This window comes from Ixodes scapularis, unplaced genomic scaffold, assembly GCF_016920785.2.
Source record: "Ixodes scapularis isolate PalLabHiFi unplaced genomic scaffold, ASM1692078v2 PGA_scaffold12__126_contigs__length_90152505, whole genome shotgun sequence".
Lineage (NCBI taxonomy): Eukaryota > Metazoa > Arthropoda > Arachnida > Ixodida > Ixodidae > Ixodes > Ixodes scapularis.
This window is the reverse complement of record NW_024609838.1, coordinates 13,486,603-13,507,415: the sequence shown is the minus strand read 5'-3', so window position 1 is coordinate 13,507,415 and position 20,813 is coordinate 13,486,603. Positions and strand designations below refer to the sequence as shown.

At 51.2% G+C, this 20,813-nt stretch overlaps 3 protein-coding genes across 3 annotated transcripts in view; 1 reads left to right on the top strand and 2 right to left on the bottom strand.

The window, feature by feature from the left end:
- LOC8051359 (ATP-binding cassette sub-family A member 7) overlaps positions 1-5,923 on the bottom strand; it is a 60,819-nt gene extending 54,896 nt beyond the window's left edge. Inside the window, exons 1-5 of the mRNA XM_029990549.4 lie at positions 5,838-5,923; positions 1,513-1,584; positions 1,120-1,213; positions 918-1,050; positions 258-409 (exon numbers count right to left, since the gene is read on the bottom strand). Of these exons, the coding sequence (XP_029846409.3) occupies positions 258-409; positions 918-1,050; positions 1,120-1,213; positions 1,513-1,584 (451 nt within the window). The 5' untranslated portion in view covers positions 5,838-5,923. The remainder of the gene's footprint in view (positions 1-257; positions 410-917; positions 1,051-1,119; positions 1,214-1,512; positions 1,585-5,837) is intronic.
- Positions 5,924-6,563: 640 nt separating this feature from the next.
- Positions 6,564-19,228, top strand: LOC8051358 (spindle assembly abnormal protein 6 homolog). Its single transcript, XM_040503686.2, has 12 exons — positions 6,564-6,894; positions 6,953-7,032; positions 7,135-7,239; positions 9,951-10,110; positions 10,692-10,889; positions 11,802-12,028; positions 12,830-12,923; positions 14,649-14,897; positions 15,812-15,893; positions 15,971-16,020; positions 16,843-16,895; positions 18,776-19,228. The coding sequence occupies exons 1-12, from the start codon at positions 6,745-6,747 to the stop codon at positions 18,876-18,878; spliced, it is 1,551 nt and encodes a 516-aa protein (XP_040359620.2). The 5' UTR covers positions 6,564-6,744; the 3' UTR covers positions 18,879-19,228.
- Positions 19,229-19,466: 238 nt separating this feature from the next.
- On the bottom strand, positions 19,467-20,698 carry LOC8051369 (plasminogen receptor (KT)). Its single transcript, XM_002435232.4, has 4 exons — positions 20,240-20,698; positions 20,054-20,184; positions 19,889-19,998; positions 19,467-19,609 (listed from the first exon to the last, which is right to left on the bottom strand). Exons 1-4 carry the CDS (start codon positions 20,315-20,317, stop codon positions 19,467-19,469), a joined length of 462 nt encoding a protein of 153 aa, XP_002435277.1. The 5' UTR covers positions 20,318-20,698.
- Between the last annotated feature and the right edge of the window lie 115 nt (positions 20,699-20,813).

The following is a 20,813-nucleotide window of genomic DNA, read 5'->3' as shown; positions in this document are numbered from 1 at the left end:
TGAAATAAAAATTGAGTTTCTTGGTGGCGTTGCAATCGCTTCCAAGATGATTGGGCTTTTACGTCGCGGCAAAGAAACACTATTCCTAAACTCTCTCGCATAGCGTGCGCCAATGCAAGAGCTAAATTTAGCACTAGCGTGCGCTAAAATTGTGTACATTATTCTAAAACATCTCTTTGTCCTCTAGATTAGTATGTTAACTCTACGACCTCGAACATTGGGAGGGGGGGGACCGGAGACTTGATCCCGGGACTTACCTGCCAGGGGGAATTCTGGGTCTGTAAGCTTCCGAACAAAAGCGGAGAGAGTTTCCAGGTCCCCGGACAGCCTCCGGATGCTGTCCGCCGTGTCTGGGTTGCCCAAGTGGTCCCGGACCAGGTGCTGCACGTCCCGAACCAGCTGGGCTACCCTGGGAAGAACTCGCCGCATTGGTATGGTGCCTGGAACGGGCCTATGACTGGTCTGTTTACGCGTCCATAAAAGTGGACCCTCTATTTTTGCCCGACGACGTCATAAAAGTGTCACGCTGTCGCCACCCGCGATCCTGGTGGTGTCGCAGCAGTGGTGATAAATGTGGCAGATGTACGCAGATCGCTCCCTAGCCGACAGTCCACGGTAGTTTCGACAGCAAGGAGTTGGGATGCCGCGATGACTTTGCCAGAACTTCTACGACGAGCCACCAGAATCGCGACATTCAACAGCAAGACACTCGGCTTTTGTGACGTCATTTGTTGGCACTTCTGGACACTTTTGTTGCGTAGGTAGGACAGGGCGCTAAACACACCAGCCAAAGACGCGTTGCAGGCTCTGCAACGTCAGAAAGTGGGTTGAGCGGCACGCAACGGTCACAGCCCTTTCTCTTGCAGAGAGAGACAGGGAGCGGTGCCATCAGGCGACCTGCCTCGCCGGCTACTCACAGGCTGGCGTTGAGCTCTTGGGGGTTCCCATCTGGTACAGCCTGCTGGTGGCACGTGTTGTTCAGGGTGCACACCGTCGACTGGACGAAGGCCAGCAGCCCCGCAGACGGCATAGCCTTGGCCTCGAAGTGACCTGCGAGGTTCGGAGAGGGTCAGCGTCCGGGGTCGGAGGAGCTGCGGGAAGTGGGGGGGGGCTACTTACACTGGTGCATGTAGAGCCTTAGGCCCCGCGTGCGCACCCACATCAGTATGAAGAAGAGCAGCAGGGGCCATGCCAGCTCCACCAGCAGACGCACCTGCACACCCCACGTCGACACCAGAACGCACGCAAGCGGCAGCGACGCTTTTAATCCTCACGTCAAGCAAGAAACTGGCACTTTTTTTATTGCGGTTTGCAGCAACGAAAGCGAGAATTGGCAAAAAAATATAAGCACTTTCGGCTCGACTCTGATCTCGTAAAAGGAATGAGTCTACTTTTTCGAGGGAGTTGTCCATGGCGACTACCTTGTCGTGACAAACATTGAAGCAGAATATTATAGTTAGGCCCAACTGTTCAAACTCGACGGCCGAGACAGACGAAGGAATGCCCACTTACCTTTTGACGCCTGTGCACGGCAAAGTTTTTCCATAGCAACAAACCCAGCTGGTCCCAAAAGCTCATTTTCATCTGCAACCAAAGGGAACACAATACTATGGCGCTTTTCCTCCCACGGCTCGGACTATATTCTGCTGTGCATCTAGCGTACCTGTTTGCTGCAAATACAATGTTACTGCCTCAAGTGCATGTTTCACTAAATTCTCTAAATAGTATGAAGCATGCAAGGGTTAGTCATTGGCTCATAGAGATCATCAATTGTTTGGTATCTTGTTTTTTCAGAAATATGTTTTACTTTTAAGCCAACACATCACCGTCGTGTGCCGGGCAGTTGGCTGTGCTTGCCACGGACCAGTTTTACGCGTGGCTGAAGGAGGGTGCTACGTTCGTTACCGGTGCAATTGCTCAAAACATTTAAAGAAGCTGTGCAACGATTTTAACGTTGAAAGAATTGGCATCTTCTGCTTTTGATATTGATCACCTCGTCACAAATGACAGAAAACACACCTTCTTTCATCGAAACGTTGCGATTCCGCCGAGTAATAGCAAGGCAAAACTTAGAATATTCCCCGACCTGCAGCCGCGAGCGGCGGCCATGAGAAACACGCGGCATGACGTCAATGGGGAATCTTGTCGAAAGATAGCAAGTTGTGCGAATACCTGCTCGATAAAAGGTAACTTTTCTATAAATCTTGTCATTCCAACATATATATAAATGCGTCAAAAGCCTGGTATCATCAAAAAAACTTTTATTATACGGAGTTTTAGTGGTGCCATCTATCCTAGGTCCACAAAACCGTCAACTCCCTCTGCTACCGCAAACAGCTGCCAGAAGCCGGAAAAGGAGGGCAACAGGGTCAGACGGGTATGGCCGGACCCGGATGAGACTTTCCTCCTTTCAATATTGCTTGCGCGGTGCCCGCCAGCACGTGGTCACGCAGTCGCGAGCGGATGAGTTCTCGCTGCTCACTGATGGCTCTAAAGAGAGAACTTTTCCGGAACCCCGCCCCTACCCCCTCAACGTCACTGCGCACGTGACCCGGAAGACGACGTACGAGTTGAGAGGCGGCAAAAACCTGGATCTTTTTCATTTTTTAAAAAAAAAACTAGGGTATCCAGGCAAAATCTGTTTTCTGTAGTTCACTTCAGAAGTGTCGGGCATCAACTTCCACAATAATTTAAGCAAAGCCCTGAAATTGTTGCACAGCTCCTTTAAGGTGGGGGAGTGGGGGAATGAAGAGATGCACTGCCCAATGGTCCAATAAATGATTATGATGTTCTCAAAAGGTCATAGAAAACACCAATCTACTCCTTGAATCCACCAGACACACGACATGAAGGCAGCAGTAAACTTCTAGGAATAAGAGGGTGCCATCCAGCGATTGGGGAGTGTCCACAGAGGATACAATAAATGCAGGGGAGGTTATTCTGTGATCAAGGTGATTGGAAACATTCGACTGCTAAGTGGAAACGCTACCACATCGTATTTGGACTTAACTTCCGCAATGGGGGAAGTTGAAGATGTCATGGCGGGACTCATGCTGACACACTTCAGCAACCAACCCTGCGCACTACGACGCAGCAAAGGCTCGTTAATGAGCACTTCATCCCTTGTACAAACATCTCCCCCAAAAAGGCGATTCAATCGTCGCAAGCAAGAGGCGAACAAGGCAACTGAAGTGTAGTGCTACACAGCTCTTCTAAGCAAATTCCTACAACCCCACCGGAAACACGACAATGCTGCAAAATCTATTTTGACAGTTTATTTTTTTAATCTGTAGCTGTTCAATAATTTAATGCTTGGCGAACCTTGCTTTTCATGTCTGTATTGCGTTGGCTGCAGCTGCAACTGAGGCCAGCTGGAACTGGGACCAGTTGGATACCAGGCAAAAATTTTCCTTTGGGGGGCAGAGTGGCAGGTGCAGGTGTCATTGCAGTATCATTGTGGTACCGTACGTTGAGCTCCCAATTGTGGCGTCACCTAGGGGAGGCTTGAGTAGACAGATTGCCCTTTCTTCAATCTTGCACGCCCTCCTTTTTCTAGCCTACGTGCCTGTCTGGGGGCGGTGACATTGGGCCATTTTGCGGCAGAGTGAATATCTTTCTCCTTTTTGATCTGGAGCACACGGAAGAGTGTGCTCCTAATCCAGCTCGAGTACTTGGCATTTTGGCCGTGCTGAGGTTGCCAATATGAATCCCGCTCTACTCCGCTTCACGATAACTTTGCGAACTGTAGAGGCTGCGGCCCCCGCGACCCGATAAGGGCGTCGGAGCAAGGCACGTGACAACACTCCACGGTCGAGGCCATGGAGGATATGTACCGCCATAGTAACAGCGCCATCTGTGACAAAAAGTAGTTCTAGGCTTCTTTTTGTTGATTGCATCTCTATCGACCAGACAGAAAAGAGGAAGACATGTTACTTTTCAATGATACTTAATTAGGATCATCTTTTTTAGAAAACAATGTGGTTTTTGAACGATAGTTGAACGATCGCAGCCTGTAATCGACCACTTCAGCTCAAAATATTGTTTTGGCATCAGCATCTGCCACAGATTCGCTGATAAATTGAGAGTATGGTTGTATCATAAATTGTTCCTGAAGAGATTGGTAATCTAGCGGACGGGAATGTTGCAGCGGTGGACATTTGTCCGAAGTTGCTTGGTTTCGCAGCAGACGACTCTTGTCCAGCAGACGACAGCCAGTTCCTCTGGGCCTCGCATTTGGTGCAGGGGCACATGCTCCCGCGGCATGGTGGCACGTGCCTCACTCAGACTCCCTTATTGGGTTCGGGGGCTGTATAGCCTCCACGGTTTGCCACGTTATCGTGAAACAAATTACAGCACTGTCGGCATTGGCAGTGGCAACACCACCCTATGAGACCATGCTGGAATAACTAGACACAGTTAAATTTCAAAGAGTGTGTGCCAGAAGACGAGACACACCTTTCCAACTTGTGGCGAGAAGAAAAAACAAGCAAATTAGATGACAATACAGCATAAGGATGTTTTCATTTCATGGTGATACGTACCTTCATGCCATAAATGAGAAATTAAGCGTGTAACTTCATAGCCTGGATTTTTAGACAGCGGGAAGTTAGTGTGTCTTGAGGGGCATCCAATATGTCTCTGCCATGGCTGAGAATTGCAGCCAGTACAGGGCAAGCACTAGCTAGAGGTACACCATACGACAGCAAATCCGGGGCAGTGCATTGTCCAGCAGTGATGCACTCTGTACCAAGGAAAGGCTAAATCCTTAGGCCAAAGCTCCTTTTTTTTTCTTCTTATATGCAGAGAGCAAGTCGTCTGCTTCTTACGCAGGAGCTGCGGTGAAGCTTCAGAACGACACCGAGCCCCGATTGGCTCTGATTGAAGGATAGTGGGTAGACCTCGAAGCAAGAGGCCTTGAGGTCTACCCACTATCCTTCAATCAGAACCAATCAGAGCTCGGCGTTCTGACGTCACAACTCCTACAAAAGAAGCAGACAGACTTGCGCTCCGCATAGCATGGAGATACAACAAAATTACAAAACGCTTGTTCGTTCACGGACCCAGTGAACTGCTAGTTGTTTTGGAAATTACAACTATAGGCCGTTGGCAGTCCGGCCTTCCGCGTCTGCTAAAACGAGTCTCGCGCTATCTCGGAGCAGGTAGCTGAGCGTCACGGGCTTTAATGTAGCCCCTTCGGTTCGACGGGTACTTTGCGGGTATCCGGGCCCGAGCAAGGGCGTGCGCAGCCAAGCGTGCAATCTCTACATCCCAGCACGCGCGCATCTCGCATATTAGAAAGCGAGCACGCGAACGGACGACTTCGGCCTTGACCCTTCACACAATTACAAAAAAATTGATCTTTCTTTTTTTTTTTTTTTTCCCCTGTGCTCGCGCGGTAGATGCACCAAAACATATATACTATATAGCGCAGCAAACAATAGCCAATGTCTCGCGCGTATATGTCGCCTTTTCTCGAGTAAGTATACAGAGAAAAGCCCGCTGTATCAACATCGGAAAACACAAACTCTATCCATTCAATCAACATTTTTGTGTATGTGCGTGCGTGCCCCCCATTTTGAGTCGGCTCGAGTGCCACTTGGGAAGGTCGAACGCAACCATGAGAAGGCACGAACGAGGCGGAAACAAGCCAGAATAAAGAGATCCACTTTAGTTAGCGTCCCAGTGGAGCAACGTAGGGAAAGTGGAGAGCCTGTTTCGGAGCAGGCCGAGTGGCGGCAGAAACGTCCACAGCCCGCAGAGATAAGCGACTCGGTGACAGAGGCCGGGGAGAGGTAGAAAGGCGGCTGCCAGTGATAAAAAGAAGGAAATACACTCACGCATGCGGCAGGTGCCTAGGCAACGCCGATTAGGTCAGCTTTCTCCGTCAGGCGAGTAGGGCCGGACAGGCTTGCCTGGCTTGCCGGCTGATTGAATGGTCGAGCTGCGCGTCACATGGTATACCACGTGACGCTCGCACGTGACGCAACATGTGCTTTCGCAGCAGACGACGCTTGGATGGTTGTGTTTTTTCTTTTTTCTTTTTTTTTTTTTTGCGAAACAGTAAAACAATCGCTTCAAAAGTCTATAAATCGATACGAACAAACTGAAAGATGGGGTTGGTTTGCATACTTCCGATGGGGTAGCAATAACTCTATGGGGGTAGCGCGTTGAAAAACTACAGAATTCGTCCTTTGCGTGCTTTATTCTTTCTGTGCATTCTGTAGACCCAATCGTGTTTCTGCGTACAAGTTGCTGTTGGTGCGGTTCACTCGGTTCACTGATGCCACTAATGCGGTTGGTGGATTGGAAACCGATGCGCGCCGTTCATCATGCTAAAAAACAGGCGTAAAAAAAAAAAAAAGAGGAGCATACAACAAAACAAAAATATGAGCCCCTTTATCCATTTTCTTTTTTTGTTTCGCATATTTTGATTTGGCTGCGGCTGATAAAGAATGGTGCTACAAGGGCATCTGGAAAGCGAAACCACTTGAGCGTACTTACAGAGCCTCCATGGTCATGCGCATCACTTTATGCTATCCAGTCATCTAGCCGATCCAAGCCAACTGGCTGCCGCGGCAAATTTTTCGTGTCTACAATTTTTCGTGGCTACAATTTCGAATTGTCTCCGTTTCCTCTTTTTGTTGCCGACCTGAAGGGAGCAATAATAGTGGGCACATGAACCGCACGAGTCCGCCAACGCTCCCATCGACCGCAGAGAAGCTCGGAGGCCGCATCTGAGCGACGATGGACTCGTACCGGAGCGAGTTGGACGCTACGCCCGAAGAGAGCCTGTTCTGCCGGACCCTGAGCGTTCAGCTGAGTGACGAGCGGGGCTCCCGCAGGCTGGCCGGGGTTTGCGTGAGCGTCCGGCACGGCTCCAGCGGCGGCCGGAAGGTGAGCGGAGGCGCCGGAGGTTGCGCTCCCTGCCCGACCGTCGGTGCCCCCTTTGCAGCAGCTGCGGGTCCAGCTGACGGACGAGACGGACCCGTTCTTCGTTTACTCGCTGGCGCTGACCGACGACGACTTCGAGAGGTGCGTGCCGGCCGGTGCTCTCGGCGCCCAACCGAACGCCGCGCTTTCTCCGTGCTGGCCGGTGCTCTGGGCGTCAACCGAACGCCGCGCTTTCCCCCGCAGCCTCAAGTGCCAGCAGGGCCTACTCGTGGACTTCGCCGCCTTCCCGCACAAGCTGGCCGACCTGCTGCAGCTGTGCGTCGACCACGAGCGCCGCGATAGTCCCAAGTGAGTGCCCGACCCCGTCGAGAAGAACCGTATATTGGGAGAGTTAGGCAAATGGGCGGAGCAAAGGCTGCCGCCAGCGCTGAACATTCCCCCCGCGGTTAGAGCGTAAACTAAAAGTGCGACACAGCGCCGACCAATCAACAGACCGCGACGTCGCAGTATTAGAAACGACATTTAAAGGGACACCACAACGAAATTTCGGCGCCTATTTTTTGGTCTACTTGTGTTCAAGGGAGCACTATCATATCAGACACACCAATGTCTTGTTGAGAAAGACACGAAAATAGAATTTTAATACAAATTAAACGACTAGCAAAGAACACCTGGTGGATGCCGCTAATGCCTCGTTTCTAATGCCCGTCTAGGAACCTTGACAGGTAGTGAGAATAACTGTCTCGTATCCAGCCACAATGAGAGAAGAGGGGAAGAAAAACTCCCTTTTCCCCGAGACTCTCTTTTGTGTGTCCCAGATGTCGCTATCGTCCCTCTACAAGATTATAGAAAATGAACCCGTCGCTCACAATTCATACAAAAGCAGATTTGGGGTTAATCGCAGTGGCTCGATCGTTGGCGTGCTTCGGCTGCTGGAATGGCTAGGACATCCTCTCGACGTCAGCCTCGCCGCAGCTTTGCTCGTCCCGAGACAGTCTACGTCACGATTGCAGCGGATGTCACGTGCCCTCCGCTGGCTGCTCTTCGATCGCTTGCCAGAGTGGGCCGTTTATAACGAAAAATACAGCAATCAGGCTCAAGATACAAATGTGTGAATGTCATTTACAGGTATTGTGGATCATATTCAGCCTATTTCTGAACACGACGGGTATATTTTAAATTTTGTTGAAGTATCTTTAAAGTTTGAAAGAGAAGCGTTCAATCTCGGCGTTGCTCTACCGTTGAATATGAACATGACAAAAACCTGAGATGCGCCAAGTTTTCGGTCACCAAGAGTTATACCTTTATGCTCTAGCGATGCTAAAACGGTCGCATTTTTAGAGGTCACGATCACTGCTAGAAGCTCTTTCGTGGCCTGTGCACAAGCCACGAAAGCAGCACACATGGTCCCCCGGATATCCTCAGGATGTCCTGACGTTCCAGGGATGTCCTGTGGATGTGTATAGGACATCTGTGCTGCTAGGGTGGTTGGTCACACGATGCTCGCCTATTGAAACCAATGAATGGCCAAGCTCTCCCAATGCACGACTCTGCCATGGGGCGCCTGTTGAGTTTGTGTCGGCACTCGTTTGCCCTAAAGTCACTGGTTCTGGGAAAGTAGCGCCATTGCCTTCCCGCCTGCTAGAAGGACACAAACAAATACAGTGAAACCCGTTTAGAACGAACCCACGTACAGCGAATTATCGTCGATATCGAACTGACGGAAAATTTAAATAAAACTGCATGTAGAAAGTATGTTTTATAACGAACAACATATTGTCTATATCAAACCTTTTTCCCCCGGGGAGGCTTCCAAAAATGCGCAGACAATCGTCTTCTAGTTTGCCCCTTCCCCAAAAAAAGAAGTATGAAAGAAAAAAAATTTTAAAAGCTCAAGTTGTAAACAAAATTGAGCAAATCAGCGATTCAGAAGGGGAGAAGCTAAACAAAATACACTCTGCACACACGCACAGAAAAAAAAATCTTTTCATCCCAAAGCGTACAAACTGCACACATGCAAAAAAAAAAAAAAAAAAAAAAAATCTTTCCAGCGTTGTGTTACAAGGCGGAACTGAAGAGATCAGAAAGAAAGAGAAGCTCTTCGCCTTACAACAAACTCATCGCTGAAGTTCGATGTAAATGTTTTTTGCTATATCGAACTACTTGCTATATCGAACTGATCGCAGTGTTTCCTGCTGTTCGTTATATACGGGTTTGACTGTACGAATACGCAGACAACAAAACCTCTCAAGGTGATTGGCTGATTGGCCTCAGTGACCACATTGATTGCCAATTTGGACCTTTCAAATATTTCAAGCTACAAGAAGGTTGTTCCAACCAGTCGCACCAAGATTGCTAAGGAGCATTATCATGCTGAAAGCATTCCTCGGCCAATATGAGCGTCTTTGACACTGTGCATGCAATAACATATCACTCATGCTTACCTCCCCAGATCTCTTACAATTATGTTGCTCTTGCGTATTTGAAGACAGTAAAATTATTTTTCAATGCCTCCAAGAATTGACACCGCTTGTGATGGCGTACGTCTTTGTACCGCAATCACATGCAATGTCAGTGGGGTCCATATCACAAGAGCGAATGACATTTTAGCGAACGGCGACATTTGAGCGAATGGTCGTTTTAGCGAATAACGGGGGCGCGCGTTAACCCATCCGTCGCGCTGCGCTTTACGCCGCTTCGCGGCGACAGTCTGCGGCAACTCATTACAAAAATATGAACTCACTTGGCCCACCCGAAAACGCCGCTTCGCGGCGTCCGACTATTCGCTAAAGTGTCGTTCGATGAAACGTGGACGTTTGCTAAAACGTCATTCGATCAAGTGAGTGCCTCCCATGTCAGTGCTTGGAGGCAAGATATGAAAGGCCCAGAACGGTGATCGCCATGGTAACCGAGGCCGATCAGCCAATCACCTTGAGAGGTTTTGTCGTTTGTATGTTGGTATTTGCTTTTGTCCGGCTAGTAAACAGGAAGGCAATGGCGCTACTTTCCCAGATCCAGTGACTTTAGTTTGCCCGACCCCGGGACGGTGTCCTTCGCAGGTTCGTGGTGCGCCTGCGCGTGTCTGGCGACGAGCCCGCCCTGATGGAGGTGGTGGAGGCGAACCCCTTCAAGCACCTGGTGCACCTGTCCCTCTTGCTCAGGGCCCCCGGTGAGGGGGCGCTCAGGAAGCACCTGGCCGCTGCCATGCGTGCGCTCAAGGTACGCGGGGGATGCGCTTTTGAGCCACGGGAGGGGCCTGGACCAATAGCACCTTAACCCGTTTTCACCTTAAAAAAAAAAATCAAGTTCCGCGCCTTGTTCATACGCGGCGTGAAGTAGTTCTTACGAGATTTGCTTGTCGGAGGAAACAGCAATGCTTCTGGCATTTCAAATGTGTGTGTCTTCATAAGACAACATATATCTAATCTAAAATTCACTTACATATATCTTAATTATCCATATAACGAAGAAAATTAGTAATGCTCCGCAAGGAGCTGGACTTTTTTTTACTACGGTTTTTGAGGTGAAAACAAGCATAGAGGCCTGTGCCTTACCTTCGTCGTCACTAGTGGATCCAAGCAGCACCGCCTCTACTTGCATCTGTGTCATCGGCAGCGCGTGTTGCAGCATCTCACAACAAGCGCGACGTTAGCTTGCGGCGACGCCAAGACGGACGCGCCTACCGCTTTGCGGTGGTCGAGCTTCAGCGCGTCTTTACTGCTTGGGTTGGGGATCTGATGACGTCATGCCGGGCCTCGCCTTTTAGATGGCCTGAACCCCTTCTGGCGACCCCCGTGCAGGAGGACAAGCGGCGGCTCGAGGCGTCCCTGAGCAGCTGCGAGGCAGAGTGGCGTGCGCGGCTGGAGCGGAGCGAGACCTTGGCTGCGGAGAAGGCGCAGGAGGTGGAGCGGCAAAGGACGGCCCACTCCGCCCAGCTGGCCTCTCTCGGGGAGCGGCACCTTGCGGAGCTCGGAGCCCTCAGGGACGAGATGAGCAAGGTGGGCACCCCTCCAACCGGTCTGGCATGGCCGTGTGGCAGTAGCTACCCTCGCCAGCCTAACGCCATGGGAAAACTTCGAGCCGGACACATTTCCACACTGTGCCAGTATTAGGTTGCCTCCGGCCGTCGCATGTCGGAAAGGCCGCAACTCACAAGACCCCGAGGTCACACCGGGTGCGTCATCATAGTTCAGAATTTTCAAAGTGTTTGACCCATCATTTGTACCTTGAGGAGCACGCCCATACTGCGGTAATCTCACATTGTCGAAGAATGGTAAAAACAATGAATGATTCCACAAGAAGCACCCCTTGTACCCCTAAGGTCCGCATTCCGTCGTTCAACACGCCACTATTTCTGGAAGGGGCAGAGCACAGAGTCTAGATGGCACTTCACTGTAGCATCTCCAAAGAATACAGCTTTGAAATGCAGCCTCAAGATGGCATTTTAAACGACAAGTGGCAGACTTGAGGGAGAGAGAGAGTTCCACAACTGAGTTGACCTAATAATGTTGGCACATCCATTGCACTCGGTGGCACGCATATGCCACGTCTATTGGCGGCCAACGTTAAAAGGTCTGGCCGGGTGATGCGAGACGCATCGGGACTTAGGGTGGCTGCCACACTTCCGTCCATCTCGGTTAAGCCCCTTGATAAAATCCACGCTTCGCGTTTCTTACAAGCATTGCCGACCATTGTTTTGCAAATGCGGAAGACACTGCCACGACTAGACGAGCAGGTGCTCTGCCGCCTTTTGCTTCCTATAGGGCCGCTTATTTTCATGCTACTCCACCATTTGCTTTCAAAGCTTAATTGAGGCATGCACCTTGAACATCGGCGCACTACTCGTAAGACAAATACGTTTCGGGTCTCACTGGAGTCCCCCTCACCAACTGGAGCCCACGTGCGTGCAGGCAAGCTCGGAGCAGCGCGTGCGGGCAGAGCTGGAGCGGCACGAGGCAGAGCTGCAGCAGCGCCGGCAGATGCAGGCCCTGGAGGCCCAGGCCAGCCTCCAGGAGGCCCTCACCAAGGATCTGAGGGAGAAGCTGGACCGCAGCGAACGGCAGTGCCGGGAGCTGGCACTGCAGGTGGCCGCGCTGGAGGCCGCCCGGGCGGAGCGGGACGCCCAGGCGCTCTCCAGGTGAGCCGCTACGCGGGCGTTCGGGCACAGCGCTCGCTGCCGTTGGACTGTTAGTTAAATGTGCGGGCCCAAGTAAGGCTGATTTGCAAACTTGTGACTGGTTACGACCGAGTGCCTTAAAACCTCTTAGGGTCTCTTACGACAAGAGTACACACTGGAAGAGTACACACTTCTTTGACAATGTTATAAATGCCCATCTCTCATAAATAGTAGTACACTTGATCTGGAAAATGCTCCGAAACCTTCGCTCTGGAGAAACGCAGTACCAGGGTTACCTCATAGAGGGCACCAGCCTACCAGTGTGTTCTCTCGTCGTAAGAGATTGCAAGAACTCGGTCGTGAGCAAACTTAGGTGTATGAACAGGCCTTTAAAGTAGAAGATGTTTGGAAGAAAAGACAAACAGAAAATGGAAGAAAAGACAAACAGAAAGAAGAAAAGCGATGTGGAAGCGATGCAGTGTGACGCATTGCCTCATTGTGTGGCATGGATCACGGGACTCGACGGAGCACGAGTCTCGGTATAAACACGATCGCACTAACAAAGAATGAAGAATGCACCGGTGGGGGATTTTGCGCATTTTGCAAAAGGTCCGTCGAGATAGGCATTTAGGTTAATACTCGCCTTCTAGGTTATTGCACACATTTCGCGTAACCAGCCTCGCTAGAAGTGGCGACTCATATTGCAATACCACGGTTTCTCCGAATTGGAGTCTGCCGCCGTCGCTCTCGTTCTCAGAGCTGCGGCAGTCGGTCGTGCGGCCTGGCAGAGGCATGCAGCGGGGCTTTGGCGTTCCTATGCAGGGAGAAAGAGGCAGCTGAGGAGAGGGAGGCGACCACCTTCGCGGCCCGCCTGGCGGAGCTGGAGGCCCAGCTGGATGCTTCCAGAGCAGCCCAGGTGGGACGCCACTCGGAGCCAAAACCACCTAGAAGGCAAGGCCTGCGCATGACGTTATCGTTAGTGGATTCCAGACCTGTCCCAAACGGCAAACGCACCAAAGCTCGAAGAGAGTCGCTGCAAAGCGCCAGACGCGTCCGTCTTGGCGTCATTGAGTGCTAGCATCGAGCTTCTTGCGAGACGCGTCGTAGACGATGCTTTGCCACGCCGTGTGGATCCACTTGTGATGACGTTTGGGGGGGAAAGGCGCAGGCCTTGCATTGTAGGTGGCACTGCCAGCGCCCGCATTCTTCTTGACACGTCGGAGAAAGCCTCGGGAGACAACTGGTGCACGTGGCGAGAACAGCTTGCAGCCCAAGAAGCGCGTTGGTAGAACCGAGGTTCCAAAAGGCTTTCTCCCAAGAGTGGCCCGAAGCGAGTTCCTGTGGCAGCTTTAGCCGACAGAGTAACGGCGTTAGGCAGGCGGAGGTATAGACGTGCAACGTCGAAAGCGGTTTCGGTACTCTCCATTTTGGTCCTGGAAATCACAAAAACCCTGAGGGAATAAACGCCGTTTATTCTGTCACAGTTCGTCCAGTTCAGCGGAGCATTGTAATTCTGAGTCACGACACAAACCACTGTTCTAGTTTCCAGACTGAACTTTTTAGAGGAAGGTAGGGTTGTGATTTGATAACCATGAAAGCTATAAACTCTTAGGTTTCATAGGGAAAATAGCTTAGGCATCTTTCTAACCACTCTCCACCCCGCGGAGCCGGAGGGAGAAGCGGTAGAATAGGATGAAAAGAAAACAAGCTTTCCAATAACTATGTCGAAGAGTTCAGTGATTGTAATGTGTCTTTTTCAAGTTTTGTCACAAGACAGTTAGTATTACTAACGGCAAGAGTGCCAATGTCACGTGATACACATGCATTCTTGTAAATCTAGGACAGGGTTATACCGGCCAGTTAATATATATTTTCAATTTCATTCTTGACATTTTGGAAAAAGAGCAAAAATAAACTCCCTGCTTAGGAGAATCGGTAATCTAACAAAAAGCAACCTCCGATAAACTCTGAATATACGGCGAAAAATAAACTCATAGGTACCCTCCAATTTTCGCGAGAAATAAATTCGGAAAAGACAAAATTCTAATTATAATGCCAAAGGGATCATTTCATTGGCACATTTCCACCATTTACCCAGTTTTTACAAAAAAAAAAAAAAAAAAACGCACTTGCAAGTGTGTCATTGGCAGGCAGCTTATAACGCTCTAAAGCGTCGGAACAGGTAAGGAATGGGACAGAATACATTTACTTCCAACTGTTTGAAAGTAGCTGTTCCAAATGTCCCACAAGCCGTTTTCTTTTTCTTTTCATGTTCCGACAAACCGCTACATCGCAAGCAGCTAACTTTAGAACTACGCCCATGGGGACAACAAAAAACGATGACTCATCATTCGGCTAAGGCAGCCGAATGTTGCGTCAGCATCCGGCTGGGATTGTCTTCTCCCTGTGGCACAAGGTCTTCTTCTTTCGTAGGAACTCCAGCCCCCACGAAAAATGCAGCACGCACAGTGCACGTGTTTAGCGCCTGCTCGGCACCCAACTAACGTCACTTCGTTTATCGTTACTGCTTTTTATATTATACAGTGCCCTGCACTCTATCGAGGAAGGTAACATAAAGAACCCAGTCCACTGGCCTTACGTCGGGTAAACACCGAGCACCGGTGCCCCTCCCCCTTTGCAGCGCGAGTCGGAGCGTGGCCTGGAGCAGTGCGCGTCTCGGCTGGAGCGGCGGGAGGCGGCGGTGCGCACCCTGTCCGGGGACGTGGTCAAAGCCAACGAGATCATCCGCCGCCTCCAGGGAGAGCTGAGGGCCCTGCACGGTCAGCTGGGCCAGCGGGAAGGGGCCCTGGCGGACAAGGAGCGCCGCCTGGAGGCGCTGGGGGACACCGCGGACCAGCTGAGGGCCCAGCACCGAGACGGGCAGGCACAGGTGCTCCACTATCCCCGAGCGGGCTTGTGGGCGATTTCCCGGGCCGCCTAGAAGACGAGGCCTTTCCCTTTTAAACGTTATCACTGGTGGATCCCCACAGAGCCGCCTAGCTCGTGCTAGATTCGCCCGCAGTGCGTCTTGCAATAAGCGTGACGTCAAGACAGACGCGTTTGTTGATCTCCGGAATCTCTCATCGAGCTTCAGCGTATTTGCCGCTTGGGATGGATCGGAAATACGCTAACGACGACGACGTGCGCTCGTCTCGTCGTTGCCATTCATTGCGATTCTACCTCGTCGTTGCGATTCTACCTTAGTTTGTGCGACAAGAATACAGTCATATTTTTTGTATTTTTGCGACAAATATGAGTCGTAAAATGCCGAGCAAAACAGCCACCCCAAATTGGAGATAATCTTGAAAAATATTTAAGCATGTCTCGATTCTATCCAATAAGCTTGAAGGGTCGCGGAAGGTGTCGCGGAAGGTGTCGCGAGTGAGCTGGGTACATGCTGCGTGTGCGCGCAGTGTCAGAACGTTGTACCATGTAGCGACATTGCTCGATGTCCCGTCGAGTTTAAGTGTCGCACAACGTCAGTGCGTCAAGGTCGTCTAAGCCATATGTAGCCCCCATGGGGCTACATTTATTTATCTGGCACCCACGCAACTTCCAGCATTACAGCGGGACCTTGACCTCCGTGTCGGTCGAGCGGAACGAATCGCTTTTCTCACAAAACCCAGCCCTAGAACACATTCCGCATTAAAAACTGGGGCATGGGTGCTCGTTGGGTCAAAATGCAAAAATGGGGAAGGGACACGTGATAGGGTGGGCCTCTCCATTTTGCACCAACGTGCTCGTTCTTCGTGCAAAAAGTGAATCCACGTCGTCGTCTTAACGCGCTTGTCGCATGCTCTGCAGCTGGAGCGTGCGCGGCTGGAGTTGTCGGAGGCCCAAGCCCAGCTGGCCCAGTGCCAGCGCCAGGTCAAGACCCATGAGAATGGTGGGTTCCCCCCCCCCCCCCCCCCCTTTGGGGAGGGAAAGGCCCCCCTGACCGCCCTGCTCTTCTCTCCCGCACAGTGATCCAGTGGCTGAACCAACAGCTCAACCAGCGGATGGGGGCCGGCCAGGCAAGTCAGGAGTCGCTCTGTGGTTGGGGTCAGGGGGTCCAGGCACTGTATCAGAGCAGCGCGAGTGTCTGCCCGACGTTTTAGACGTGAATTACGTGGCGAATGCATGCGGGGTTGTGTCAAAATCAAAAGTTGTTCGAACTGTCGGGGCACGCAAGGCGTCCGCACACACTTGGATATCTTTTAGCTAAACAAACTAATTATGTTTTCCGCGTACCCTGGCCTTGCTCTTTCCGTCCATAAATTGAGACTAAGAAGTGTAAAAACGGCAAATGATTGCAGTGCCAAAACCAACGCTCATATTTCCCCAGACTTTCCGGTTGCACGTCGCCGGCAGACGGCCTCGCGGGCCGTTTACAAAACAAGGCGCGTTTCATATTTTATTACGTGCTACCGAGCGAGCGTCCGAGTGAGCTTCCACGGCATTCGTTTTGCACCATTGCACATCTTGTAACTGGTTGAGAAGTTCTACTGCCTGAACAGTGAACCCGTGCCTGCCACTGGCATTGCTTTTTCAATGTAGCCAATAAAATCTCGATTTAAAAAAAAAAAAAAAATATCAAGGTCAAGTTTACCGTAATAAAAATAATGTCTACAAAAAAAAAAGAAGGAACATTTGTGACGGGACAACGACTGTCGTCGCAAGAGTTCCTTTTTCGGCCCTCTTTTGTTTTGCAGCCATTATTTCTATCGTGCCATCTCTCCCAGTCCAACACTCTCGTACAATGAGGATCAATATTATAATTTTACAAAACATAACTTTTTTGACTCAAAGTTTGGGTGTCTCCCCCAGCCTTGCCTAGCATAACTCTTTCTGTGCAGGGTGGAAGCCCCGGTGCGGTGCAATGTCCCGGAAGCCTGCCCAAGACACCGGGGTGAGTGCTGCCTGGATGCTGCTGCTTGAGCGGCATCCGACGTTACAGCCCCAGCTGTTCCAGATGTCAGATGTGCTGAACTACTAAATGGTTGTTTCTGACCTGTAGTTGATTTGAGAATTAAACGTTTCAGAATTATTTCTCAACAAAATTAGTTTGTGTCCCCACCACAGTTTGTTTGTGCCGTTCAGAAAATCAGTTTTCTTGAAAATGTTCCCACTGACGGCGAAGCAGCCCTTTCTAAGAGGGTCTGCAAACTTCAACACATTTTCAATTGTGAGAAATGATTGAATTCATAACTGGGACAATATAGAGCTTCCGACGGAGTTTATTTACAGTCGTAATGTTCGACATTACATCTGGATTGCATTCTTGTGTCTTGTCACTAATGTCGGGCTTAATCTCTATTATGCAAAAGGAGGTGATGAAGAGGCCATGCAACAGGATTATGGCAACGCGTCCTCTTGTTTCAATTTTTGGAAGTGGCAGCAGATTAATGACCAGAGCTTCCCTGCCCAATTTCGGTATTTGCAGCCCTGCGTCCACGAAACCGTACACCCTATCAGATGTGAACTGACTGTGCAGTGGGCGCCAGTTGGACGCTGTCACTGAGGTTTCAGTGTCGAACTGGGAAGCACCTGCAATGTTCACGCCAAACCTGCGGGATAACTTGGCCTTTTGCCGTGGCCTCGTGCTCCTATGACGAGCATTTTTTTTGGCTCAATTGTTTCTCGAGTTTTGAGTTTGTAAAGGGTTGCACCCTCTGGTACGGGTCCCTGCACTGGTCACAGAATCTGGTCCTCCAACTCTTTCGTTCTCTTGAATGGACCTTTTGGGGCTCAAGAAAATCCCCTTTGGTGAACAATGTTTTCTACGCACGGAGGTAGTAGCTTCCAACTCGTCCGAGTTCCTTCGCACTGTAACATTGAGTTGTACCATACTTTTTAAAAAGTAGTGGCCGGTTTTGGGAGTCGAGACAAGCTGGAGCAACTGACTTGTCAGTGGGTGGCATTAATCTTAGTCGACAATATCTTGCCAAATGAAGTTGCACCCACAATTTTTGGTTGAACAGATTTGACCGAATGCTGCGTTGAGAGCGAAGGAACTGGTCGGAGCTTTTCTTTGTCATGTGCTCAATGGAGTTTCGGGTAGAGATTGATAGACACTTTTGTGTAGAGGACATCAATCTGTGTTACGGGCTTTCAAAAGACTGTTAAATATTGAAAGAGACACAAATAGCCTGTGAACGAACATTTCAAAACACCGAAAGAAGGCAATAGAAGGCCTAAACCGATATGTTGAACAGCATTCCCTTTGAAGCCTATTATATATAATACAAGATCTCTGCGGGCAGCCATTTATTTTGACCACAATGACCACGAAAGAGTAAGAAAGCTTCGTGGCTCATCTAAATACCCCCTGAACTTTAAGCATTAGTTGGAAACTTTCAACTATGCCATAATGCCATAGATACTAGAAGTCTGAAAAAATGTCTCGCCCCTCTATACTCCGTTTCACCTTCCGTCCGAGCACAGCGGACGCTAGGAGCCATCCCAGCCAATGCGGCGTTGAGGGAGTGTCATGCGACCTTGAGCTCCCTGTGTCGCCCCGCCCCACCGGCAGGTCACGCGACTTTCTCCCGGCGCTGGATCGGCTGGGATGGCTCGTGGCGTCCACTGCGCTCGGACTGAAGGTGAAACGGAGTATAGACAGGCATGCATTTACCATGCTGCTCACCAGTCATAATAGCAAGTGGCAGATGCGTATTTTTCCCTGAATAGGTAGTCTTTATGTCTGTGGGTCTTAGACAGATAAACGAGTTTCCACATTAAAAAACATGTTTCATAGATGTTTCATTCCAGCGCTTGTATGTTGCGCAGGGATGCGACGTCGCAGCCGGCCAAGGGCTTACGCAATGCAGTGCCACAGGCGGGCCTTTGGACCCCCGTCGCCAGGGGTTCCCAGGCTGCCAGGCCCCCCTGAGCCTTCCTCAAACCGTTGGACTCTTTGGCGCTCGCATCTGCAAAGCAGCTCCAGACAGGCCTTCCGGTCTGGGCAGTGGTGAAACATGTGATATGCGAGCGTGCCAAGCGGCACATTTCAGTGGCACGGTTCGGACGAAGGGGCGGCCCTCTGGAACGTCGAAATGCGTGCCATGAGGAATGACTGCGACTTGAAGGGAGCCGCTCACGAGAGAACCGTCTGGGCCGCCCTCCGTTCGGCGGACAACTTTTCGGGACAGCTGGCACTCCCGGCGAGTGGTCGACGCCCAGTGCCTTACTATAATGCGGACAACTCAAGCGTGTCGCGTAAATAAAGCTGCCAACTATAGATTTTGGCATATGCTATGTAGCAACTAATTGCTCTAGTTGTGTGGAAGTAGTCGCAGAAAAAAGACTAGGGCACGGTGTCACGGATCATGTGCCTTTCTAGCGTGAAGAAGAGCAACACGAAACCCTGCGCGCCTCCCGGCATCCTGCGATGGGCAGAGGTGCGTGCGCGGTCCTGCACTTGGCCCCGTCGGAAACCGTGCGATGGCGGAGGTGTCGGGCTGGCAGAACTGGGGCATGCTCATAGGAAGATGTCGTGTGCCTTGGAGAAACTCTCCTCGTCCCTGGCTTTCTCCCTGCTCTCGTCGATGCCGCCTACCGTGGGCAGCCCCAGGGGTGCCTCAAGCAGCTCTGGCTCGTACACCAGGATGTTCTCGGCCTCCCCTGCAGCAATGGCGGCATGCTTCGGTCCTCGGCACGCTTGCTGCCCACCAATATTACCTAAAAGTCAAAGCCTTTCCCTCCCAAACGACATCACCAGTGAATCCACGCAGTACCACCTACCTCTCGTCAGAATCGCCCGTGGCACGTCTCGCCACCAGTGCGACGCCAAGACTGACACGTATTTGTCTCAAGGCGGGATCCACTGACCATGACGTTATGTGTAGGCCTTGTCTTCTAGGTGGTATAGCCAGGGCCCGCGCAGTTCGGGGCCGGGCTCACCTCTGATGCGGTCCTGCTTGCTGCCGTACGCTGAATCCCCCTGATAGGCAAGGACGAAGGTGAGTGGCAGCAGCGGCGCCAGGGTGCTCAGCCTCCGGGTCCTCTGGAACCTGCGCGGTGGGCTGTTGCGGGCACGCAGGTGCGGGTGCGGGGCGGGAAGCTCACCCGAGGCCCATTCCCGCCGCCGACAACGCGTAGAAGGCCGTCAGCCAGAAGAAGAGCTCGCGGGCCTCGGCGATCTTCAGAGCCAGCTTGCGCCGCTGCAGCAGCCCGCGCAGGTGGATCTGCCGCTCCAGCTGCGAGCCACCGCTTTCTACATGCGCCCCGCCGAATCGGGGAAGAGCTACTCACCTCCAGGGTCTGCATCTCCAGCGTCAGCTGCTGTTCGCCGGCGGGGCTGTCCGGAGGACGGCTCCAGGCAAAGCCCATCGTGTGGGTCGCGCGAATCGGTCCCTGGTCCCTATACTCAGTCGACGGTCATTCCTTCGTGGTGGAGGCTTCTTCTGCTCGGAATAAGAATAAACTGGGGAACAACGAGAAGAGCGCAACTGGCGCAACCCACGTCCAACGTCGGACCGGAGCACCCCTCTTCCCCAACGTCCCGATCACTGGTCCCTACAGTCCCGATCACGTCCCGATTGCCTTCCCGGTTCCCTTTGGTTGGTTTCCCCGATTTCCTCCAACCAACAACTCCAGTCTTTGCCAGACAGAGTAGCACCCTTTAATTCACAATACTAACATTTATAAAATTTCAGAGCGCTTATTATCGTTATATATTTCTTTTCTTAAAAAAACATTGCAGTAGGAAGTTTGATGGTTTCGTTATCGAGTCGCAAGTTCCGCCAGGGCCGCCAGCCCTGGCGGAACTTGCAGTTTTGCGCAGAAATATGCATAGAACATGTAAATAAAACATATAACTTAATGT